The sequence below is a fragment of the Daktulosphaira vitifoliae genome, unplaced genomic scaffold, assembly GCF_025091365.1.
Source record: "Daktulosphaira vitifoliae isolate Bord-2020 unplaced genomic scaffold, ASM2509136v1 Scaffold_2, whole genome shotgun sequence".
NCBI classification, from domain to species: domain Eukaryota; kingdom Metazoa; phylum Arthropoda; class Insecta; order Hemiptera; family Phylloxeridae; genus Daktulosphaira; species Daktulosphaira vitifoliae.
In genome coordinates, this window is record NW_026099573.1 from 6,132,961 (window position 1) to 6,160,295 (window position 27,335).

The 27,335-nt window shown below is 28.3% G+C and overlaps 2 protein-coding genes and 1 pseudogene across 4 annotated transcripts in view; 1 reads left to right on the forward strand and 2 right to left on the reverse strand.

Annotated features, from left to right (window-relative positions):
* Window positions 1–599: 599 nt before the first annotated feature.
* Window positions 600–17,979, reverse strand: LOC126899094 (dynein axonemal intermediate chain 1-like). The gene is made up of 11 exons (XM_050673638.1): window positions 17,795–17,979; window positions 17,576–17,716; window positions 5,593–5,794; window positions 5,122–5,504; window positions 4,780–5,059; window positions 3,444–3,605; window positions 3,119–3,381; window positions 2,705–2,882; window positions 1,470–1,698; window positions 960–1,193; window positions 600–875 (listed from the first exon to the last, which is right to left on the reverse strand). The coding sequence occupies exons 1-11, from the start codon at window positions 17,843–17,845 to the stop codon at window positions 695–697; spliced, it is 2,304 nt and encodes a 767-aa protein (XP_050529595.1). The 5' UTR covers window positions 17,846–17,979; the 3' UTR covers window positions 600–694.
* LOC126899095 (uncharacterized) lies at window positions 15,399–16,578 on the forward strand (annotated as a pseudogene).
* A 1,989-nt stretch (window positions 17,980–19,968) lies between the features above and the next one.
* Window positions 19,969–27,335, reverse strand: part of LOC126898513 (zinc finger MYND domain-containing protein 10) — a 25,382-nt gene continuing 18,015 nt past the window's right edge. For 2 of the 3 annotated variants that reach the window (XM_050672607.1, XM_050672609.1), the window contains exons 5-11: window positions 21,285–21,428; window positions 21,067–21,188; window positions 20,839–20,987; window positions 20,630–20,767; window positions 20,467–20,570; window positions 20,286–20,405; window positions 19,969–20,198 (exon numbers count right to left, since the gene is read on the reverse strand). In XM_050672607.1, coding sequence (XP_050528564.1) covers window positions 20,144–20,198; window positions 20,286–20,405; window positions 20,467–20,570; window positions 20,630–20,767; window positions 20,839–20,987; window positions 21,067–21,188; window positions 21,285–21,428 — 832 coding nt within the window. In that variant the 3' untranslated portion in view covers window positions 19,969–20,143. Of the gene's footprint in view, window positions 20,199–20,285; window positions 20,406–20,466; window positions 20,571–20,629; window positions 20,768–20,838; window positions 20,988–21,066; window positions 21,189–21,284; window positions 21,429–27,335 lie in introns of those variants that run through there. The other variant, XM_050672608.1, reaches the window with a different exon arrangement.

The window sequence follows — 27,335 nt, forward strand, 5'->3', positions numbered from 1 at the left end:
CCAGCTCTAGATAACGTAGTTCGAACTGTGGTTGTTTTGACAATCTGTGGCATTCTCGAGCGACCAATTGTTAAGTTAGTTGCCTTAATAAATGGTTAAAATATTGCCTGCTGTAACGTCAAGTTTGTGAAGATAACCCCATCCAGTTGTAACGACTTTGTTGAGTGTGTCGGAAGTGGTGGTATTATTTACAATTGATTTGAATTCCAACTAACTTTTGAAGTAATTTTTGAATTTTATATTGCAGCGACGTACGGTTGCCGAGTCGGCAATGCCTTTGGGTCAAACACGAGCTGAGAGGAACAATTAGCAGGTCGAATAAAATTAAAATTATTTTTGTTTGTCTAAATATTATTTAAAGAATATATTTATGAAATATTAATAAGTACGGGATCGCCTAACTAATTATAAAAGTTTTGTAAATTGATTATTATAGTTTGATATCAGCAGCAATAGATTTATTTATAATCCTCTTGGTAATCGTTTCAATATCAGTTAAATATAATACAATCATAATCTAAATTGTATATAATACACGAAAACTAGAACAGTTAACTAAAAAGTATATTTTTATTAATAACACTTAAAAACAAAGACATTTTAAAAAAATTTTATACGATGAATCATTGTATGATTAAAGCATAAATCGGTCAAAAAATTATTTTATTAAAATATCTATTTAAATCAAAAACTTTTAAGTGTCCGTAGTATCATCATCCACAGGTAATACTAAACTATCTGGTTCTCGAGTAGAATCCAATGTTTTATGTAATTTTTCTAGTTCTAACATTTGAGTAGTGTAATGCTTTCCTTTTTTTGGCTGTTTCATTACTATTCTCAGGTTAGGAGACATTTTTAGTGCTATTACGTTACTTCTGTTAAATAAATTACACACTTTGAATTTTTTTTTCGATAAATTATTAGGAAGAAAAATTAATGAAAAATACGTAATATATTACTTTGAACTTCCTACAATTACTATTGGCATTCGCCAGTTGAATGCCATTTTAGTAAGTTGATATTGATTTTCAGGTTGAATTGGTTGACTGCATATATTTTTATATTTATCTGCGTCTAAATCGTAGAACACCATATCACAATCTTCTGTAATAACCCCAAAAACCGTACTTGAAAATGGCGACCATAATACATCGGAAACGCTCCATAGTAAGTCAAACATCAACAAAGGAATACTTAAATCAAAAATATAACAGTATGTTTTCAAAAAATTATACTAAGTTTATTCCTGACTATTTTTAAAGTAAATAGAAATATTTTTTGAATTGAATTAATGCTCTTAACAGACTAAATAAAAATTGTAAAAAAAAAAAAGGGGGTATCGATCATACAAAAAGAAAATCATTATAGTAAATTTAATACTTTCTCAGCTTAGCATCAAAGCTAAAAAGAATTTAGTAGAGACATCTAATTGAAGGGATGAGAAAATTAGATATCCAAATATTACTCACTCAGATTTATCTTCCCATATTTTTACTGTACAATCTCCACTACAAGATATAAAAATATTCGGATCAAATTTGTTATAATCGATTCGATACACTGATGTTTCATGCGCTTTAAATTTTTGCATGAAAAATGAGCTCCATTCTGTGTTACATTTAAAAATATAACCCTCATTGGTGCCTACTAAATATATTCCATTGTTTTCTGGATGAAAAGCAATTGTTGTACCCCGACCTAAAATATCAATATAATTTTTAGTTCAAGTCATTAACGATGGTGCATTTAAAAATATGCATTAATACGATCACATATATGTGTTCATATCCCACAACATCATTGTACTATCGACTAGGCTTATAACATTGAAAGAACAACGTTACGTATTGCTACAAAAGGGTAGAGTGCACACATAAATACTCTGGGNACGTTACGTATTGCTACAAAAGGGTAGAGTGCACACATAAATTCACGTATACTATGCCATAATAGCACGAGTGTCCCAAACGCCATTTGACTTTTTACCATAATCGTGACTATTAATCTCATTATCTAAGATATTAAATTAGATTAGCTATCACCGAGATAATGTGTGTGTGTCGCCGTCAAATCCCTGTTAGAAAGTATAAATAAAATAGGAGACCTCAGTACATAAGGTAGATATAGTTAATACCCTTATAAATGCATCAACTTTATTTTTTTTAATGGAACACATATTTTGAATTTAATAAAATGTTTTAGTTTTTAATTTAATAGTAAATGGTATTTGAATTTTTAATATAACATTATTCGTTTAATAATTATAAAATTTTTAAGTTTCAAATTTTTGAGTTAATTTACATATATAATACACGAGGAATTACAAACACAGAGAGCTAATTGGTTTTTTATGATATCGATATTCGCAGATACTCAAAATTTATATCAATGTTAGTTATGCATATTGTTGTGAGTTTATAAATACACGATCAAGCCTACATTCTCTCATCTAATTCACGATCGGCGCTACTCCTTTGCTTCTTCTTACATATTCATATGTTATCCTATCTTCTCTCGTTTATTATATATTATATAAATTTCTAAATATTTGGCTATTAGACTCACGAAATTTCTCTCATTTTATGTTGATAGTTATTGGTAAGGTTTTAGATTTAAAAACATTTATGAAAAGTTTTAAATTTAAAATACAAATATTTGCCCTGGGTTTTGATTTAAAATTTGTTTTTGTAGTATTAAAACAAACCTATAAGTTTTTCGTTTATTCCTCCTAATGTTATTTGTGGTTTCATGTCTAAAACTAAAGTAACAATAATTGTTTTAGACATTTCGCTTTGCATAAGTAACCAATTACAGACTGTTCCATCCTCGGATATCGAATAGAAATTCATTTCCCCATCAGGTAAATCTTTAGCCCAAACTACCTGAAATTAATTTTTAATAACATTTCATAAATAACTAACTAATGTGTCCATTTCAATTTTTTTTTATCACAAGATATAAAATAAAATTGTTGAAATTTAAAAGTAGTATTTTGGAGATAGTATTAAGTAGAGAAACATCACAGGAAAGAAAAAAAAATTACAAACTAGGCCAAGTTCGGGTTATAATAAAATCAGTAAAAAACTTAATTGTATATAACCGTAAATATTTAGCACACCTGTCTTACACACGCTTTATGCTTAGTATTTACTGCATCTGTCATGTACTGTGGTTCTTTAGTTGGTAAACTAACATTATATACAGCTAGATGACCATCATGAAATCCAACAGCAATTAAGAAACCATGTTCACGATGAAAATCTAAACACATTGCTCCACAATGCGTTTGATTTATGTACTCTGGATATGATGGATTCTTTAATGACCATAAACAAATATATCCTATATCCGAACTATCTGTTAATGGCAAGTGCCCTATTGCTGTGGATATAAAATAGAAAAAAAATTTTAAATGTGTTTTGTTAACTTTTTCTATTACTTACGAGTTCCAAGTGTTACAGCAAATAGATCAAAATAATCAGGACTCCAGCTAATATCTGTTACATATAGGGATTCTGCTTTTTCATACTGCATCGTCCACAGTGGTAGTAATGTACCTTCTCTACCTCTAAATTGATCTGAAGGGTCTTCATAATAACGAAAATCTGAGGCATAAAAGTCAGATTTTTAATCTATAAAACTTATAAACGTAATTACGTACTTTATATCTTATTATTATAACATATATAACATGAAAATAACTCAATTTTTAGCTCTTCTCCAAAAATAATACACTCCTGCATTAAAGGTTCAATTTACCCATTTCATAAGTGAGTTGGGTCAGATCGCATTAAATTTTTTCTGGTGAGTTAGGTTGCCAAAGTGTTTCAAAACTTATGAAATCGGGTTGGTTAAACTCGAATAACTTAAAAATAGAAATATTCAAAAAGAAAAACTTGTATATACTTTTATTATGATGTTAAACTATTTTTAAAATTTAAAAATTTACAGGAAAAAAGATTTTTTCTAACAAAAAGTACAAACAGCAAAACATGTTAAGAATTAATATAGAATTTTAAAAGTTAGCAACAAGTAATTAAATTAACAATATATTAGAATTAGATAGAAGGATGATATTTGGGGTCGGCTTAGTGGTTAAAAACGTATTTTTCGGCGCACAGGGTCCCAAGTTCGTTTCCATGATGCTAACGAAATTTTTCTTGTGATTTTTTCATGGTGGTATTTGGTCTCTAGCAGAAGCCTACCATAATACCAGCCTTTTTCATCATTAGCCTAACCAAAAACCATCGTTGATTCCCTAACATGTGAAAGAGGGCCAACACCCTCTGTAGCATGTTCAGGAAATTGAAGGTTCTAAAACAATAATACTTAAATAATTTTTAGATTTGTGTATTAAACTAGATGGAAGTTTAATTCAACATTAGTTTAAGTAAGTTAAGTTGGATTAATTTCTCTTCAGGTCCGTTCAGATCTATAAATTGCTTACCAATGCTCACGAGAAAAATTATGACTATCAATGCAGCAAGTTTGATTTAATCTATTTTTAAAATCTATTTTAAAATAAAATTGACTAGATAGAATAAGATATTGCACTGAGTTCAAAAAACAAATAGTATTGGATATTTCTTTTAACTCTACTCTATTAATAGTTTTAGCTCATAAAATTTTTAATTAGTGTTTGAAGTTAATTATTACAAGGGCAGTTTGGACATTCTTAACGATAGTGACTGTTAGAGGTTTTAAAATTTGTATACATGATAAAATTAAAAGAACAGATTATAACTAAAACGTTAAAAACACATCATGTTATATTAATACCTTGTGCTATAGCATCCAATGTATTAAGATTGATTATTCGTTCTAGAAACTTTGCGGCCATTAACATATTTTTTTCCAAGTAATTTTCACTTACATCAGTTTTTTTTTTTTTGCTTAAACTCTTTTTTGTAGCATGTGCAGCTAATTTTTCTCTTTTTTCTCTTTCTTTTTCTTCCAACTGTTTTGCAAAATCTTCGTTGTACGAGTCGTAAATAATCCATTGTGTGACGTAAATATTGAAATCATCTTTTGATGGTGGAGTTGTTTGAGCTTCTTTATCCTGCAATAGTTTTATATTTTATTTAATATTAATAAATATTTTTACATAGAAATCTTTCATACTCGTAAGACAATTTCCTCCGTCTGTGCACATCTATCAAAAAAATTAAACTGATTCATCAGTTTTTTTACAACACATCTTTGTTTTACAGGTAGACTATTAGTTGTAATGGTCGATTCTTCTTTTACAATAGCTGGGGCATCTTCGTCGGAATCTGATGTTGCTTTTGGTTTCCAAGAAATTGATTTTTCTTCATCCATTTCTTCTTCACCATTTATTTCTTCGTTTTGAAGTTCATTTTCTACTTCACCTTCCCCTTCCTCCATTTCTTCTCCCAACCCGACATTTTCGGTAATCAGCGCTTGATATTCTCCTTCAAAGTCACCTTCTTCTTCTTCGTTTTCAATACTATCCTCATCGACTCCTCCTAAGTCCTCTTCTTTCTCTAAAATTATTTAATAAACTAAATTATACCAACACTAATTAAATAGTAAGTTAAAATTTTAAACTTATTTAGGAACTGTATATCTTACTGCATAATTCGTTTTCTTTTTGGATATTTGCTTCTGAAGACTCGTTATGAAGTAAAGTTGATTTTAAATTAATTAATTGTATATATGGTAGACTTTTCTTTGCTGGCAAAAATTCTCCAACTTTATAACTATATGTAACTCTAGACGTTTTTTCTGGAGGTTCAACGACTAACAAAACATTTCCAATAGGTTCATCTAGTTCCTGTTTTTATATTATTTACATTTATCAGTTAACTTAATAAAAATGTTATCCTGTTAAATGGTTTCAATAAATCAAATAATTTAATAATGTGTTTTCGAATAAAAAAAAAATTAATAAACAATTTTTAAAAAAATGTTGGTACATTACGAAAAAAACTAGTAATTTTAAAAAAATTTTCTATATGAAAATCTCATGTCACGGTGTTTACTAAACTGGTTTTAATGAAATTTGACATACATGTGTAATTGGGTCCAACTTAGACAATATGATAGTTTTTATATTGATTAATAGCCTCAGTTATTTTTTATTGAAAATTATATTCGTAAAAGTCGATTGCTATTACTTTCTCATAGATGGCGGTATAAAACTTTTATATTTTATCAATTTACATTATTAAAGTAATGTAAGCGTCATACAGATGGCGCCTAACTATGTGTGTTTTCTTTCAATAATTGTAAACGCTAATCAAAATTATTGACAATAATTGGTGATTTCCGCTTAGACACGCTATTTTTTCCATATATTAATCTGCGATACATTTTATAGGTTATTGCGTAAGTATTACTTGATTTATTAATGTTTTTTTTTTCAATTATGTCATTTTATTTGATTTAATATATTTAATTAAACGTATTTTAATAAAATCAATAAAATTTTATGCAATTTATTTATACAATCTTTTTTTTATCTTTTGTTTATATTCACATGACGCAAATTTGAAATCACATATTTATTGTGTAAGTTTGACTTTAATTATATTTCTTTTTTGTATTTAATTATTGACTTAAAATATTTAATTAAATTTATTTCAAGAAAATTATATCAAATAATACATATTCATCGTATATTTTTTATTTTATTTTATGTTATTTTTTCATCCAAACCTGTTCGAAATTTAAAATAAATATATAATTTTATTTCGAAATAAATCTAAAAGTCTTAATATTTTGAAATTATAATTTTAGTTTCCTTATTGACTATAAGGAACTTTTAGAATTGGTCATAATATTTTTTGGTGAAACAACTTTACATAGAATTTATTTTAAAATTCCTGGCCCAATCCATCATGCTCGTTGGATGGCCAAGGCCATTTATTGTTTGAAAATTTTTTTTGTTTCGCGGCCAATTTGAATTGTCAATCAAAGAATTAATTATTTAAATAACATTCGTTCATTATGTATTTTTATTACAAGTTTATATAGTTTCTGGTTGTATATAAATTTGTAAGTGAACATTATTTTAGCTTCAATGTGAAACTGAGACGGTATTAATTTTACTCTGATGTATTTTTTTTAATTAAAATTAAAAAAAATTGTAGGTTTTGAATAGTAGATAATAGAAAAAATGTCGAATTAAAAATGTATAGAAAATTAAATTTAAAACAACGGTTAAATGCATTTTTTTTATGTTTTTATAATGAGCGATTTATAAATTAACAGTCTTAACGGTAAGAATAGAACATATACGTTTTTATTTTTTTAGGGCTAAATAAGAACTTTTCGAACATTTTTGTATATATACTTTTTATAGAAAAATTGTATACCTACATAAAGGTTGAATAAACTTTTTCGCAAAAGCTAAAGTTTTTGAGATAGACATAAAAAATTAAAAAATCACCCTTGGGGGTTATTTTTAACCCCCTTGGGGCACGTCTTAGAGTTGACCAATCGTCTCCAAATTTCGTACAATTTATTTTTTCATGTATTCGAATAATTCTAGGGGGTGGCACTTTGAATTTTTTAATTTTTATAAATAAGGAACACCCTACTATATATATGTATATATCGAACAGTAACTATCGAACTATTCGAATAGTAAAAATATCTTCGAATATATTAACACGCTTATATTAGTTTCACTTGTATGATGTGTGTTTTGTGTTTGTAAATCTCCACCCGCCAGGTGTTATTATACTACCGTACCCCGTAGTCAATGGCCTTGAGACTAGACAGTCGTAACGCATTCACCTCACCCCGCTCACCACTCGTCGTAAACAATATTTTCCAACCCGTAGATGCGCGCGTGTCATCGTATATAACGAAGCGACGCGGGGCCGTGTCAGTCAAAATAAAAATTTATTTAAATATATATATATTAGGGTGTCCCTTATTTTTAAAATGTTGAAAAGTCCTAACTCTTACCCCCCCAAATTTTTGTGTATACATCAGACAACTTTTATCCGTGCCGACGTGAGGTTGAAAATCGACAGAAAGAGGTAGTTTTTTAGTCTTTTGCAATTAACTAGGGAATTTGTGCTCCCACAAAAAAAAATCATTGAAGCTAAATTGTAGATCTAATTGTTTAGCATAATATATATTCCTACAATTTTTCTTCTAAATCCATTATCTTTCCATAAAAATTATAAAAAATGTATTATTTGTTGATATTACTAAAATTGGGATACTTACAAATATTTTGTCTTGTCTGGCGAGCATTTTATGATAAAGCTTAATGTTTCATATAAAAATTGTTTAAAATGAAGTTTTCTATACAAATGGTAATTAACTTATTTTTTATTTGACAGTTCGTTTCATTGTTACAGATAAAATAATTCTAAGTATAATTTTATTTCAAAATATGTTGAGTAATATAGTAATTACGCTAAATATCATGATTCAAAATCGTTTTTAGCTTCGATGCGAAGCTGAGAAGGTATTGGTTTTACTAAGATTTTTTTTTTTTTGTGTCTGTTACCACTTTTTCTCAGCTCTCACCAAACCGATTTCTTTCAACGATACGTCAAAAGATCACAAATCGTATCTAGTCGAAGACATTACCCTCAAAAATTGAATAATTTTCCCTTGTTTCCCGTAAATGGGGGAAACCTCCAAAAAAATTACAATTTTAAGATGACAACTTTTTCAACTTAAATTTTGAAAGTGTTCCGAAAAGTCTGACACTTTTATATATATCTTAAATTAAAGCTAATGTAATTTATTTTATTATGCAAAAAAAAAATGTTCGGACTTTATTTTATCTTCATGGTGAAAATGGCTACCAAATGCTATTGTTGTGTGAAAATTCTCGATTTTATTTTTTACATTTTTAACTTTATAATGCTATGACATATTAATAAGTGTATGGATCAACATTATTTTTTTATGAGAAATAATATTTTTTAATAATCCCTTTTTCATTCGACATACTTTATCTTAATCAGGATATAAATAAAGAAATAGCAGATCATGTAGCTTTTGGAATAATCCATCAATTTTTTTCAATTGAACACTATTTAAAGATTTGCATCGAAGCGTTTTTTTTTTATAGTGATTTTAATCACTGTCAGATATCATTATACTTGATCCAATTATGCCACGTCACCACTGTGCCACGACCCCCCTGTGCTGGGTTGTTTTTTTTTGCATTGTTTTTAAGTTTTGTTCTAGGTTTTTGTAATTGGACAGTGAGCCACCCTTCATTTTTGTATTGTGTTATTTTTATTATAAAACCATAAGTCTAAATGAAGTCAGAATTATCAAGATGCCCCCTTTTGCCCAACATTACCCTACACTATTTTTATAAGATAGAAAATCATGCTTGAAAATTAAATTATTGTGTTATATTTTACAGGTTATTTGTCAAATACTTTACCGTGTTAATTCTTCTACTAAGACATTTCAATATATACTTCAATCAACTCTGCCATTTACCGAATGTATTCATAAATTTTCAATTCTTGTATCTACTATTGGTGTATTATTATCAATGATTCAATGTGAAATTGATGAAGGTTGGTCTTGAAATGGAATTTATAACGGAAGATGGCCGTTGTAAAGATGAAATTCTAAGTAGAATAGCGCAAGCGAAGAGGGCTTTCCAGAATAAAAAACACCTACTAACCACCAATAGTATGGACTTAGAGGTAAGGAAAAGGTTCTTAAAAATATATATATGGAGTATTGCCTTATATGGCTGTGAAACCTGGACAATCAGTGCAATAGAGAAAAGAAAACTAGAGGCCTTCGAATTGTGGTGTTATCGTAAAATGTTAAGAATTAAATGGATTGATAGAATAACGAATGAAGCAGTATTAAATAGAATAAAAGAAAAAAAATACTATGGCATACCATAAAAGTTAGAAAAGCTAAAATGATAGGATATCTACTACGCCATGAGAGTATAACAAAAACCGTCATAGAAGGCTACGTGNGGTGTTATCGTAAAATGTTAAGAATTAAATGGATTGATAGAATAACGAATGAAGCAGTATTAAATAGAATAAAAGAAAAAAAAATACTATGGCATACCATAAAAGTTAGAAGAGCTAAAATGATAGGACATCTACTACGCCATGAGAGTATAACAAAAACCGTCATAGAAAGCGACGTTGAAGGCCATATAGGAAGAGGAAGACCAAGGATGGAGTATATGAAGCAAATAATTAGTGACATGGGGAAGAATAGTTATAAAGAACTACAGGAATTGAGTAATGATAGGGAAGCATGGAGAACTGCAGCAAACCAATCTAAGGATTGAAGACTGAAAAAAAAAAAAAATGCTATAACTTATTGAAAAGTGTATGGATCAACACAATTTTTTTATGAGAAATAATATTTTTTAATAATCCCTCTTTCATTCGACATACTTTATCTTAATCAGGATATTAATAAGGAACTAGTAGATCATGTAGCTTTTGAAATAATTCACCAATTCTTTTAAATTAAACACTACTAAAGATTTGCATCGAAGCGTTTTTTTTTTATAGTGATTTTAATCACTGTCAGATATCATTATACTTGATCCATCTATGCCACGTCACCACTGTGCCGCGACCCCCCTGTGCTGGGTTTTTTTAATTTTTATTTGCAATTAATATAATATTCACAATTGATAATTGTGATAACAGGTTAGTTTTTCAGTAAGTTTTTCGGTTAATAATTTTAAAGTTTTCACTTAGTTCTGTATAAGTTAGTTTGTGTTTTTCAATAGAACATTTAATATTCACTAAGTTACGAATCGTTGAACTAAAAAATTAATACTATTTTAACGTGTATTTTTAATATTTTAATTGGAATATTTACACATTGTTTATTGGTGAACATAAAATATTCAAACAATATTTTACACACAGCTATTTTATGGTATTTTTGGTTTCGTAATCTTGGAGACTTAAACGCTAGGTTATAAACTAAATTAGTATCACTAACGTCTACGTATATACACATTCGTGTACGTTTGGTTGTATCAACATCTCAAGGAGTGATTTTTGCTTTTATATATAAAACTATGTCTAGTAAAGGAGATTCTCCTTTACCTGTCTCGAGAGGAACTTTTAGCCGGACTGGCAGTAGTGTTAAAACATCGTCGTTATTAAATTCTATCATTAATGAGGATCTTATGTCTGCAATAAAATCCTTCAAATCTGACAAATCTAACATATGTCAGCCAATAAGAAATTGTCTGATGTCTTAATAAACAATTTAATAGACTTAGAGAGAAATTTTAAAATTTATTGAATTAAATATCTGAATTAAAAACTGAAAATATCAAATTGCGTGGTGAACTTGAAATTTTAAATAACAAAATAATCAAGTTAGGGACGTGTAATGCTACAATTCAACCATCTACTATTGTAAGTCAAGTACTACAGAAATCATTTGAAAGGGAAAAATGTCCGACTAACATTATTGCTTATGCAATACCGGAGTCTTCATCTTTATCTATGCCTGAACGTATCAGTGATGATATAAAGGCATTGGTTGCTCTTCTTAAGCCTCTTGGCAGAGTTGTTCCACCTACATTTAAAGCTTTTCGTTTAGGTAAAATGCGTCCGAATTTCAATCGTTCACTGAAAATTATCTTTGAGATGAAAGAATTAGCAGTTCAACTTTTAACGGATTATATCTCGTGTAAACGTGCTGGTGTAACATTCGCTGTTAATTTTCGTACTGTGCGTGATAAAACCCCTTTGGAACGTCAACTGCTGCGTGTATGTCATGAAGAACTTAATCAGAGGACTTCTAATGAAGAGAAAAATTTGAAAATTATTTATAAGAATGTTATGCCTGGCATTTCTTCGTCAGGGTTAAAAACTGGATAGCGGATTGACATTCAAATCATCGCCACTCCTAGAAAATTCATCTACTAAGTTTGTTAACGGATATTATCAGAATTGCCGTGGTCTCCATACTAAAATTGATATTTTTAATTGTAATGTATCTTCCTAAAATTGTTTATTTTTAGTTTTAACTGAAACCTGGTTAACTGACTCAATATTGAGTAGTGAACTTGGTGTTATAAATTATAATGTATATAGATATAATAGATGTAGTTTATCAAGTGTTAGTTCTCGTGGTCGTGGTGTCCTTATTGGTGTAAGAAAATATATTAATTCTAGCCTTATAAGAATTTCAAAGTTAAATGTTGAACAATTATTTGTTAAATTTTTTATTGGTGCTTATCTTTTTGTAATTAGTGTTGACTATATTCCTCCTCATTCTCCCTCTAGTCTTTATGATACCCACACACAATCTGTTGAGTATATCATTCAACAATATCCTAACCATACTTATATATTTTGAGGTGACTACAACTTACCTGAAATAATTTGGAATAACCATGATAATGGACTATTATACTCCTGTTAATTAACTCTTTGTTATCCTTCAATTCCTGAAACATTTGCTAGGAATGGTTTTTTTCAAAAAACTTCTGTAGTTAATGACCATAGTTCTATTCTAGACTTAGTATTTTGTAACAATAACTATCTTACAGTAGATAAAAGTCTTGACTCTCTAGTCTCACTCGATGCTTATCATCCAGCTTTATGTTAATTCCTTATTTCTAATGTACGATTAACTGGATATGATAATTCTCATGAATTTTTTCATTTCCAAAATTCAAATTTTATTAATATTATCCTTTTATTGGAGCATTTAATTGGAAATCTACTCTAGAGCCTATTGACGCTGACTCAGCCACCAAAGTTTTTTATGATGCGTTACATAAATGTGTTCTTGATTTTGTACCCAAAAGTCGCTTTAGTGTTTCTACTTACTCTCTGTGGTTTTCTAAAGACTTAAAACTTATCCTGTTTCAAAATAAACATGCCAACAAAAGTGCCCATGCGTTTTATAAATCAAACACTAATTTTTCTAATTACAAGGAATTTTCTTTTGGCGTGCCAAATTTAAATTTGAGTCAAAAAAATGTTATTGTAAGTACTTTGAAATTGCTGAACTAATCGATTAAAAATAATCCTAAACACTTTTGGAAGTTTGTGAAAAATATCAGGACTTCTAATAGTATTCCTAAAGTATTTTCCTTCAATGACGTAATCTCTTCAAATGAACAGGAAGTAGCTGATCTCTTTTCCTCTTATTTCTCCTCTACCTACTCTTTTAATAAAATAAATCTTGATACCGAACAACTAGGAATTTTACAATATGACTTACCCAGTTCGATCAGTTTAAGTATTTACGATGTTTATCAGGAGCTTTATTACTGAAAGGGAATTGGTTTGTTGGTCCGGATAGATTATGTGGTGAATTGCTCTTCCAGTTGAGGTCCTTTATTGCTTTTTCTCTGTGACTAATTTTTTATAAATCCTTATATGAAGGCATTTATCCGTCCCTGTTTAGATTAATTTCTATTATATCAATTCCCAAAACCGCCAGCTCTGCTTCTATGTCTGATTAGAGACCTATTTCTGTTCAGTCTCACATTTCAAAATTTTTTAAAAATCTCGTCCTTAATGCAATTCGACTTTAGTCCTGGGCACTCAACTACCACTTACAACTTGGTTTTTTGTAATCATGTTTTAAATGCTATAGAGCAAAGGTCCCAGGTTGATGTGCTTTATACGGATTTCAAAAAGGCATTTGATTCTGTTAATCATGAAGTTCTTCTAAAAATACTAAAAATAATTAATTTGGGGAACCTCTTTTAGTATGGTTTGACTCCTATTTAAAAGAAAGATTTCAATGGGTGAAAGTGTTTGGGTCATAATCTAAACTATTTTTAGCTTCCTCTGGGGTACCTCAAGGTGGTCACTTATCACCGATATTATTATCGTTATTTGTAAATAGTATAAAAAATGTATTTTACTAAACTGTAAATTTTTGTGTTTTGCTGATGATATGAAGCTTTTCTTACAAGTTAATTCTATTGATGACTGTATTAAACTACAAAATGATTTAGATAGATTTACAGCGTGGTGCTTAAACATTGTTTTAACCCTGAACTTCGAAAAATACCGTGTTATGACATTCACAAGGTCTCGGTCACCTATTATTTTTTCTTATAGCCTTTACAATGCATATGTTATACGACTAACTGATTTTGTACTTCACCTTGGTTTTAAGTTCAGTAAAACATTGGACCCTTAATATCATATAGAAATGGTGTGCTGTAAAGCGTTTAAAAAGCTCAGCTTTGTATTTAGATTAGCAGCTAATTTAAAACTAAATTCTTCCTTAAGAATTTTGTATTCTTCATTGGTCCGGTCAATTATTGAATATGGTCCTATTGTTTGGTTCCTTATTCTTCATCGGATTCTAATCAAATTGAATGGGTGCAACGAAGATTTTTGAGGCGTGCGGGATTTATTTTGGGTATCCAGCATGACCCTCATGATTATTCTAATGTGGCAAGCAAACTTAATTTGACGTCGTTGGTGGATCGTAAAATTGCTGCAGGTATTAAATTTTTAAAAGAATTGCTGGATGGTATCTTTTGCAGTTAATTAATTTTAAAGTTCCTCAGAGAAATTCTTGTTCCCACTTTTTTTTCTCCATCCGAATTAGTTCTACAAATTACTTACAAAATGAGCCGATTAGAAGACTTTTAAATAGTATCAATATGGATCCACACATGTTATCTTGTTAACCACTTCCTTTTTCTTATTTTGTAATTTTTTTTTATATATTATTTCAAATATTTTATTGAATCTTTATGAATTATATTATACTAATATTATTTTATGAAATTGTTATCTAACCTGATATTGTAAAAAAGACTAAGCCCCTTAAATTTATAAATAAATAAATATTTGATTTATTTTTTTTCTTTTATTATTCAAATGTTTTACTTTATTTATTTTTATAGTAATAGGCCACCAAAAAAATCTAACCTCGCTTGTAGTAGAGAGGCATTGCGTAAACGTGCAGAAAGAAGTTCTCAGTCAGCACAGCAACGTACAGCATTCAATGAATCTTAAAGAATAAGGATAGCAGAAAATCGTGCTCAAGAATCTTATGAACATCGTGATCAACGTATGCGATAAAATATAGCAAGATCAAGAGCAGCGTGTGAACAACAAATTTCTATGTCTAGGGTGAGAGAACGTGAAAAACAGCGAATTCAATTTTTGCTTCCAAATGACATCCTTTAGGGCAACAAAAATTTGTGATCTCACATCCGATGGTAATAATTTCGAATCTACAATTAAAATACAAGGTCAGGTTATCATCAAATTGAGTCATTGATGCCGATGCCTGATAATGAACCGAAGTTTCTGCAAATTTATGGGCAGTTGTGAAGAACGTTTATCAACTCGGTGCCTTTATAATTTTATCGAACGAGCAGATGAGAGAGGAATCATTGGAAAATTTTTTGCAGAATTGAAACCAACTTATTCAGTTGTTCAAATGTGTATCGCCACAATTATTAAACGACAACTGTCAAATTGTAATTAAGGCTGATAGAGTACCATCAGGAGAGCATGCTGGAAGGTTCAATGCACCCACCGTAGACGAAGTAGCAGTTATTATGGCCGGTGATCCAGCTGACAGTCGAGCCATCAAAATTACACGTCGAGACAACGCCATGAGCATAATTTCCGACAGACATTGCCGGTCATTCCGCGCTCTAATTTTGCCGATGAAATTAATGCATGTTTAATGTAATCATTTTTATGTCGAAGTGTCGAAACAGTTCGATTGACCATTAACATGCGAGTCCAATTACAAAACGACACATCAGCACAAATATTTTCCGAACCATTGCTGGATTTTAGCAATGATAGAAAAGGACTGCATCCAAATACACAATGCATTAAATTGCCAGATAACTTCTGCATATTTGTTGAGACAAAACCAGAATTGATCAAACAGGTTTTCCCAGCTATACTGAATAATTACTCAAACTACGATTGGCTTAGTGAGCGTGCAATTTTAGCTACAAAAATGTTGATGTTTATAAAATTAACTTCCAGATACATCAGTTCTTACCGGGTGATCTGATGTGGTTTAAATCGATCGATAGTGTTGTCGATGAAGACGAAGCTGTACATTACCCAACAGAATTTTTAAATTCTCTAGTTATACCAGGAATGCCACCACACAATCTTCGGTTAAAAATTGAATCACCGATTATTCTATTACATAATTTGAATCTAGTCAGACTATGCAATGGTACACGTTTGGTCATCAAAAGAATCATCGGAAATGTTATTGAAGCAACCATTTTGGCAGGAAGATTTAAAGGAGAAATTATTCTGTTGCCACGTATCCCAATGATTCCGTCAGATACCACAATATCATTCAAAGGCTTTATTCCCTGTTCGATTAGCATTCGCAATGACCATTGACATATCTCAAGGCCAGGCAATGTCCATTTGCGGCTTACATTTAGAAAATCCATCTTTCTCCCATGGTCAATTAGATGTTGATGCTCACGTGTTGGTAAACCGTCAAATTTATTCATGGTAGCAAAAGACAGGTTAACTAAAAATATTGTGCACCATATAGCCCTTAATTTAATTTTAATATTAACATAACATAATAGTAACATTATTGTTTGGAGTAAAAATCAACCTTTGATACCTCATTGGTTCATTTTAATTTATATAAATGTAAGCAATATAGAATTTTGATATTACTTATTTATTTTTTTATTGTACTTGAATTTCAGATAAATAAAGTATAAAATTAAAAAAAAAATTTTGGGTCGCTCTTCATTGCTAAGTGTTAAAAATTGTATTCAATGATAATCTCTGATAACTTAGATTCATAAATTTTATAAATATTTGCATAGGTATGTTACATAATTGAAAATAATATTAATCGTATAATAATCAAGCCACAGCGAAACGTAATAAAAAAAAATTAATAAACACAATTTTTTTTAAAAATGTTGGTACATTACGAAAAAAACTATAGTAAGTTTAAAAAATAATAATGCTAGATTTGTCAAATATATCATAATTTCAAAAAAAGATATTATGTCAACATAATTTTCTTATAAAATAGTATAATATCGAGAAATAATAATTGAGTCTTTGGATAAAATTAAACCTTGAAATGATAATTTTAAAATAAAAATTCTGTTAATGTATTTAAAAGAAAATATTATAATGTTTAAAACTTTGAAAAGTTTTTTTTTTCTTTTTTAATAATATTAAAAATTCACGATTAAAAAATAGATAAACTGAAAAACATTTATATAGTGAATTTTAAGATTATTTATTTTTAAAAATATGTTAATTCCTAAAAACCGTAAAAATTTTATTTCTTTGAAAGTAATTTTTAAAGAAATAAATAATGGTATATGTAGATAGTTAATAATAATAGCTGAAGGTCAGTGAGTGTAATATCTTAAAAATATATTACAATCATGAAATGTTTGTCAAAAAAAATAAATATGATTTTTAATTTTCTTTAACTAGAGCTTCCCTAACAATTTGGATCATTTCACCTTTGTACATTCATTCTTAATCAATTTATGTCTTTAGCTATAGACATTGTTACCTAGCAAATTTGTTTATTGATGCATATCAAAGGTACTTTTAAAACATATTTTTACACTTTCCTTTATTTTACATTAATATAAATACCAATTTACTTCTTCAGTAAGTTTTAGCTGATCTTCGGGCTTTATTGGTTCATTTGAATACAAACCTCCAAATTCATCAGTTGGTTTAGATATTTTAACCTGTCGTCTTGAAGCTTCTTTATTAAATGGTTTCCTTTGACCTTGCTGTGACTATTGATATTTTAATAAAATATTTGTTTACATATTTTACAATTCAATTTTTAATAAATATTAATGTACTATATTTACCAATGATAATCTGGTAGATCTTTTGACAGTTTGTTCTAATTTTGGTGGCATATTTCCGTTTAATTTAATTAATTATTATTTATAGTTATTATTATTCTATGTCTGGCTAATATTTATCCTAATATAAGAAAATACAAGTAAAACTAAATTAAACATTTAAGATTTTCAATGATATAGTTTTTAGAATTAATATCATTACTGCAGTGAAAAAAATAAATAAATTTTTCAGTTAATTTTGTTGTCATAGAAATATGTCAAATATTTTGATAAATCAATATTTTAAGTTTAAGTATAGCCTACTTTCAAATGCTTCTCTAAGTATAACCTAAAATTTATATCCATCGTTAGCTACTTTGCGAATGTGAGAATTTCACTCATCATTATTTGTCATTTTCGAAACTAGTTTTAAATCAAATTTGATTTAAATATGCTTAATTAAAGTGTTTACAAAAATAAAAACGGAAAAATATCAACTCGATATTAAATCATTAACGACACGTACACTTGGTTATTAGCATCATGCACATTAATTATCGAATCGCTGTTTCTTTTCTTACCTATTTTGAATAACGTTTACGTAAATTTTTTCTTCTAGAATTTTATTATAGTTCTACTGGTATAAAATGTTGTTACTATACAGGGTGGCCCACCACTCACTGACAACTTAAATAACTTTTGATCCAGTTAATATTTTTAGTTGATTTTTTTTTTAAATAATAGTTATACGTTAGGTCTATAGCTATATCTCAATAATTAATTTTTTTACATTTTATTAAAAATATTAATTATTTTAAAATTTTAAATAAAAAGTAAAAAAAAAATCTAAGATAGCTATTTTGTAGAGTAGAATTTAAGAAAAATTTTAGTAAAAAAATATCTTATTAATATTCAATAGTAAATATTCTGTAGCGTTTTGAAGTTTGTGAAAATTTGAATTTTCATGTATTATTTTACGGTATTAAACATTGAAATACGTATTGAGAAAAGGACAGAAGAAAACGCTATCTTTTCATGATTACTGTGTATACATATGATGATAATGTGTATACATTACAAACTTGGCATTAATACCATGATAAGAAATTAGATAAGGCAATTATTACTTATCACTCTCATTCAAAAGTATATTGAAAAGATAGCGTTTTCTTCTGTCCTTTTCTCAATACGTATTTCAATGTTTAATACCGTAAAATAGTACATGAAAATTCAAATTTTCACAAACTTCAAAACGCTACAGAATATTTACTACTGAATATTAATAAGATATTTTTTTACTAAAATTTTTCTTAAATTCTACTCTACAAAATAGCTATCTTAGATTTTTTTTTTACATTTTATTTAAAATTTAAAAATAATTAATATTTTTAATAAAATGTAAAAAAATTAATTATTGAGATATAGCTATAGACCTAACGTATAACTATTATTTAAAAAAAAAATCAACTAAAAATATTAACTGGATCAAAAGTTATTTAAGTTGTCAGTGAGTGGTGGGCCACCCTGTATAATATGATAATACATTTTAATAAAAATATTAGTTTATTTATTTATATTTTCTAAGAAGGTTTTTTTCCTATATTTTATTAAAAAAATGAATTATTATTTTTAATTGTCAGATCAATGAGCTAACACGTTAATGGTATAAAAAATTTAGAGTCACCAAAAACATGGATTAACTCAAGTGCTGTTCTATTTGGTGGCTTTTGTTCTATAAGAAAATAAACTTCTCCTGAATATATTTATTTTTAATATCATTTTCTAGTAGTTATTAAGTAATCAAGTAATCAGTCGTTCTTTCTCAATTGAATTAATTTAAGAAAAATAATACGATGATACTAATTCAATAATAAAAAGTGTTTAAGAAGTACGATTATAATAATATTCTTATGTAATAAGAGATATTAAAACACAATTTTTTTGAACTTATAAAAAATACAGAAACGAAGGCTGTTAAATTTGTGTTTGGACTCGATTTATATTGAAGGATAATAACCTAGCTATTAAAAAAAAATTTTAACTAATCGATTAATGGGATCACTCAAAATTTACGATTTTCCTAGGATTTTTAATGTGAATAACCAAATTTTTACAAAAATTATCAAAACAGAAAAGTCATTTTTTTATTTTCTTTATTAAAAACAAAAGTATAAATAAAATTATTTATGTACATTTTTTTAATTATTATTATTGTTTTTTTAATGATTAGAATTTTATAAAAATATTAAGTTGATTAATTTACACAAAAGACAAATATTTTTCATATTTGATGGATTATAAACAAATGAATAAGAAATTATACAAAATTGAATTAAAAATTAGTAAAAGTTACTAAACTAAGGTTATATAGTATTAAATTTTTAGACAGTTATTTTTGTGTGTATTCCAGTCATTGACTTGACATTTCCTAAAATCGTCATTAACATTCATTATTTTATTTTGAGTATATCACATTTAAATAATCAATTGTCTGTGACATTATAAAATATATTACCTACTACAATACCATTTAATTTTACATTGAGAACATCGGTTTTTTGCTGGCTGCTGGCAATTAGCACAAATTTTTTCTTGGATTTCAAAATTAGCTATATTTTCATATGTTTTACTTAATCTAAAATTTTAACGAAACCTCAATTAAATACTTATTTAAAACTATTAGGTATTATATTTACGATTTTGCAATGTCATTAATATCGTTTCCAAACAAGTACGATGACTGTACCTTAGCAATTTTTTTCCATTTTTTAGAGTAAGATTCTTGAAGAGTTTTTCTAATCTGAAATTAAGAATGTAAAGTCTATTGAAAAATAAATTTAAATACTTTAAATCTATTACTTCAGCTGTAATTTCTATAAAAATTGGACTTTTATTAATCATTGATGCTTCAGTTAAGGTTAGCCGATATAAACATTCTTTTAAATTTATAAGAGGAGAAATTTGATTTAAAATATTATCGTTCAATAAGCTCTGTAGCTGTAAAATAAGTTAAGTATTTAAAATTAAATACATTTGTAGTTTTAAAAATTTCATCACAAAAAATCTACTTGAACAAGATTTTTTTTTCTAAAATGGGTTATTTCATAATTATTACGCAATTGTTCGGCCATGAAAAATTCGTAAAGACTCATCCATAGGTGGGCTTCTTGTTTTGGTATTAAATTATCATTTGTTTTTTTAATTTTCCATACGTTTTCTATATTATACAATAAACAACTTAATAATAAAACAATTGAATAAATACAATATTATTTTTACAAATGTTATGTTCTTACCTTGAAATATGTATGTTTTTTCATTTTCTGATTTTACCCAAGGTTTATTATTTAACAAATGACAAATAAGCATTGGTACATCATTGTTTTTAGTCATTCTGCTGGCAATTGTTAGTGATAAACTAAAATAATTTGAGTAAGGATCGATTTATAAACATATAATTTTCAATAAATAATGCAAAACTGAATTTAATAACTAAATATAATATAAGAATTACCTTTTTATATGCAATAACATATTAAACATAATACCAATACATTCAATGCCTACTTCAAATTGTATTTTCAAATTTTGTTCTTCGATATCATCTTTAATATCAGTGTCTTTTGATTGAGTTCCAAGGTTAAAGTTGTTTGAATCCCTACAAACATTTAGTTCAGATATGATAGACAAAAAAAATTGTTTTCGTGTATTTAAGTATATTTAAATACTTATAATTTTTTTTTTTTTTTGGAGTTAAGAAATATTTCTAAATATTATTTTAAGTTTTTTTTTATAACATTAAATTAAAAATGAATGTAATAAAATCATTGTGCATTTATATTTAGAAAAAACATGCTTACTAGTGTCCCACCAAGTTTTTACATTTTTAGTAACTTTTAATTCAGTGTTAATTTTTTGTTACTGTTTTTTAATAATTTTTATAGTTTTGGAATACGTTTGTCTATCATAAAAAAATTAAAAGCAATTTTTTTAAATTATTCTATAATTTTGGATAAGCTATTTTTTAGCTATTTTCTTTCAAAATGTTTTGATTGGTCGATAACAACTTTAAAATAAGTACTTGAAGAATTAAAAGCTTTTAAATTCATTAAATTAAATGTAGAAAAGAGCTTTTTTACTAGAAACAAATTATAAAAATTCCAGCATAGTGAGGTCGCAGCTTAGTTGGGAAAAGTAATGATATCTGATAGTGAATAGGTAGTATATTTCAAAACCTTCCTGGTTACATATTTATTAATCTAATAAAAATATGTTCAATATTGACGCTTTTAGTAGATTACAAAATAGTTTAAACTTGAGAGTAATATTCTTTTGAACAAATTTTGTCTATAAAACAGTTAAGTAATTGTTATGTTACTGAAATTGTAAATCGTAAAAATTAGAAGATGAAAACATATCTTTCTATAAACTAAGAAATGGTTTAGTTTATCCTACTAACAAATTATTTTTATGTTCCCTATAAATTAATTGATAATGTATTTAGAATTTGTCATAATAATATAGGACATGTTGATTAGGTAATTAATTAAATTAATAATTCTTATTGGTTCTCTAAAATAAAAAAACAGTAAAAAATTATATTTCTAAATGTTTTAATGCCTATTATTTCACCATATAGTGGTAAAATTGAAGGATTTTTACATTTAATTCCGAAAGCTGGCTTTCCATTTAATACAATTCATGTGGACCTTATGACCCTTTTTGAAAAAACACATATTGTATACTTAATATATAACATAATGTACATTTATGTGACATATTTATCTTTTATAATTACTTTTATAATTAAGTTTTCTATAAATTTGTTTAACTTTCCCCTACTTAGATCTAAGACTAAGGCATTATAATTATTTGTTTTTTTTTTGAAGGTCTATTCAAATTATTTCTGATAGACGTTCTACATTTACCTCTTTAGTATTTTAAAAATTCTTTATAAATAACGGAGTATAATTGATTTATAAGAATCCCTAATGATAAATTTGTTGTAATTGATATACCGGGCTTTTAGCATACTCAAAGATGTTATAAGGGTTTAAGTGTTATAAATATCATGAAAATATAGTTGCATTGTCTTTTTGCATTGACACATTACAAAAAGAATTTAATTTATAATTTATTTAATGTCATGTTTAAATGGTTATGTTTTATTGTTAACTTTAACTGTAATTATTAATATATGTTTTTGTATAAAGTAAGCCTGAATTTTAACTAAAATTTTTTTGATAATTATGTTATATTAGGATATTGTATATTAAATATTGAGGTTTTTTATGTATATATATTTTTATGTTACTTATTAAAGTCGAGGTCGACTTAACGTTAGGATGGAAGAGTTGTATACATTGATTGGTAGCACTGGTCACAATCATTATCACTGTTAGTTTTCCATTGTAATTAGTAATAGGCATTTTCAAATATTTTAAACTATCGATTAACTATTCGAATTGTGTTTATAAAACCGAATAGTTTATTTTTAGCATAGACTATTCGAATAGTTTTAAAAACTATTTGATTGTCTATTCGAATATTTTAAAATAAATATAGTTTAAATAAACTAAAAATTATTTTTAACTTTTTAGTTCGATGTGCTTTAAAAGCGTTTTTTAGTTTTTTTAAACTATATTTATTTTTCAATTTTTAGTTTCGTGTTATGATAGTAGTTACTATCAATATCATGATTGTAACGGGTAATGGGAAATCAGGGTTCGATTCCGGAGAGGGAGTCTGAAAAACGGCTACCACATCCAAGGAAAGCAGCAGACGCGCAATGTGGAGGTAATGACGAAAAATGACGATACGGAAATCAACCCCCGTAATCGGAATGAATACACTACATATCTCTTAATGAGAATAAAGCGTATTAATATATAAGTTTTAATAGTAATTAGAATATACACACGTAAAGCGACTTAAGTTCGTAAACGTATCATGCACGAGGTATAGCTGTGTTTTGTGGGCGGGCGTGGCGTGGGGAACGTTATACACGAGGTATAAACAGCGGCAGCGGCGTCGGCTGTAGGAATATATAAATGAATATTAACATATACGAATATAAATATTAATATATATATATATATTAATATTAGCGGCGGCGGTAGGAATATATAATCTTCGCATAATATCGCGGCACTTTCGCTCGACGACGCGATATCCGGCGTGATCCTCTTGTGTCAAAAGGTTAGCAGCGTTGATGGCGACGGTGCGCGAGTACAGATCAGTTCGTCGACATTGTCACTTTGACAACGGGAAGAAGACTACGGTATCATTTGCGGCGGGACATCGTCGGCCGTGCGGCACTTGCTGGACTTTGCACCGCGGCGTATAACATATTAAATACTCATAGTATGGCGATGGCTGATAAAGGTGACACGAGTCGCGGGGCATCGTATATAACGAAGCGACGCGGGGCCGTGTCAGTCAAAATAAAAATTTATTTAAATATATATATATTAGGGTGTCCCTTATTTTTAAAATGTTGAAAAGTCCTAACTCTTACCCCCCCAAATTTTTGTGTATACATCAGACAACTTTTACCCGTGCCAACGTGAGGTTGAAAATCGACAGAAAGAGGTAGTTTTTTAGTCTTTTGCAATTAACTTGCGAATTTGTGCTCCCACAAAAAAAAATCATTGAAGCTAAATTGTAGATCTAATTGTTTAGCATAATATATATTCCTACAATTTTTCTTCTAAATCTATTATTTTTCCATAAAAATTATAAAAAATGTATTATTTGTTGATATTACCGAAATTGGGATATTTACAAATATTTTGTCTTGTCTGGCGAGCATTTTATGATAAAGCTTAATGTTTCATACAAAAATTGTTTAAAATGAAGTTTTCTATACAAATGGTAATTAACTTATTTTTTATTTGACAGTTCGTTTCATTGTTACAGATAAAATAGTTCTAAAATATTGTGATTACTAAATACGAGCTTCATGATAGCATAATTTATCAGCTGATATCGTTGCTCATTATTACTACAACAATTACTATTACTACGTCCATGTAAAATAAAAATTCTATTGTGATCGTTGTGTTGTCTTAACTTATTGTTTATATTTTTAATTTATAAATAGAGTGGAAATTGTAACTGAGATATAACGAACTCTAACAAAGGATAACACTTCAGTCGCTTGCATCGTGTATTCGATTGAATTGTTAGTTAGCGTGATTTTAATTTCTTAAAAAATATAATAATGTCCAAAACATTACGAAGTGATGATAAAATATTTTTAATAGGATCTATTTCTTCTCAAATTTTGGGATCAAAGCTTCCGTCCATCCACCAAGTATGTTAGTTTTTTTTTTAATATGAGAACTGTGAACTTAAATATTAGAGAAAGTGCAGCATTAGCTATTCGGGAGTGTAATATTTTTTAGGAAAAAGCCCGTATTCCTACTTGTGCAGTTCAAAGTTGTTAAAATTTTACGAAGAATGGCGTACCTTACAAAAAAATTCGCAAAAAGTTGGTGAAATTTTTAGAATAAAAGAAAACGAGTTTAATAATAATCTTAATAATTTATTTGATATTGCACATGACAATGCATTAGGTATAATTAAAATAGATAACGATAAACAGTTTTTAATTAACCAAAGACTTCCTGGTCAAGTGGGTTGCTTAGGTGGAATTGACCAAAACTTACAAAAAAAAGAAGATACTTCTAAAAAGCGATAAGAAAGAGAAGCAGAAAGACTTGCATTAAGTACTAAGCAATTTTCGAATTTTCAGGACCCTCTACTTCTTCCTCTTTACTTATAACACCTGATTTACCGGAAAATATAGTTTTTCCATCATCGTCTGATGACGAGAAGTCGTGTTTTAATGCAGAAAAAGAAATAAAAAGGGGGTACAAAAACTTAATTTCACCAAAACTTGTGGCTGCATTAGATAGGTGTAAATTAAGTGCACGAGATTCTATTTAAGTACTTCAAGCAACTGCTGAACTGACGTCACAACGTCGATACTCTGGTCATAAATAAGTCTTCTATACACCAATGTCGTAATGCGTTACGTACAGAACGGGCTAATTTCATAAAAAAAATTTTTCAAAATAAACTCCCTTCACATATTACTGTACATTGGGATGGAAAGATTCTGTCGGCTTTAAATTCAAGAGACTCGGGTGTCGATAGACTACCAATTATTATTACCGGAAAAAATATAGAAATGTTAATTGGTATTCCACAATTAAAAAATTCAACGGGATATGATCAAGCTAACGCTGTTTATAGTGCGTTACAAGATTGGGGCTTGTTGAATGTGGTCGAAGCTCTGTGTTGCAATACAAACGTATCTAATACTGGGCGTTTGAAGGGCGCATGCGTATTATTAGAGCAAAAATTAGAAAAAGATATATTATACCTACCATGTCGCCACCATATTTATGAGTTGGGTTTACGTGGTGTTTTTTAAACAAGGCTACCTCAAGTAACCTCCACCCCAGATATTCCTATATTTAAAATTATTTAAAATTTTTTAAGAATTGGGAGAAATTAAAATTTTCTAATATTGTAACTGGAATAGAAGACGTGGAGTGTTGTTCAGCACTCGAAAACGTCTGAAATAATATTCTACAGTTTTCGCGAGATATGTTAGAAAACAAACATTACAAAGACACGATTACAAAGAGTTACTTGAGCTTTCTATAATATTTTTAAATGGTGACTTAGACAAAAAAATTAAAATACATCCTCCTGGAGCCATGCATCAAGCCCGTTGGATGAGTAGAGCAATTTACTGTTTAAAAATTTATTTATTTATACCGCAAACAATACTTATTATTTTTAATGAAAATATAAAATCCGACTTTCACGACTATGAATTAATTTATACTGATGCCTCCAAAAATACAAATGGCACAGGATGCGCATTCATTTCAGGCAATATAAATAGACTTTACAAACTACCCTCAGATGCAAGCATTTTCACAGCTGAAATCTTTGCTATTAAAGAAGCAATTACCTACACTGAATCCTCCCTGATGAATAAAGTACTAATCATAAGTGACTCCTACAGTGCCCTGACTTCATTATCATCAAATAACCCGTCAAATGAACTATCCCTCCAAATATGCAACATCATTAATAACTCTGATAAAATTTTTGAATTTATGTGGGTCCCATCACATATTGGAATCAATGGTAATGAAAAAGTTGACACATTGGCTAACCAAGCCATATCTTCTACTTTCTCATCAAAAATAATGTCACTACCATATAAAGATATTTTAAAAATAATCAACCGAATTTCCGTCCAACAGTGGCAAACCCAATGGGATGGTACTACCAATAACAAATTAAAAAACATTAAAAAAACTGTCCATAAATGGCGTTCGCCTATCAACCCAGCTCGCGTAGTAGATACCCTTATCACCAAAGTCAGAATAGGGCATACAAGACTCACACACTCACACATTTTCAACAAAGAGGAACAACCGTATTGCTCTACATGTGAAGTACCATTGACCATTGAACACTTAACACTCCACTGTCCCACATACAATGATGAACGGAGTATACTAGGCCACCCCAACAACAT

Bases quoted from the DNA above. Each gene is read 5' to 3' on its own strand.
- LOC126899094 (XM_050673638.1), bottom strand. From the start codon at position 17,845: ATGCCACCAAAATTAGAACAAACTGTCAAAAGATCTACCAGATTATCA. The intron at 17,717-17,794 runs GTAAATATAGTA...AAATATCAATAG, and splicing joins GATCTACCAGATTATCATTG to TCACAGCAAGGTCAAAGGAA. The intron at 1,699-2,704 runs GTTTGTTTTAAT...TTGATATTTTAG, and splicing joins AATAAACGAAAAACTTATAG to GTCGGGGTACAACAATTGCT.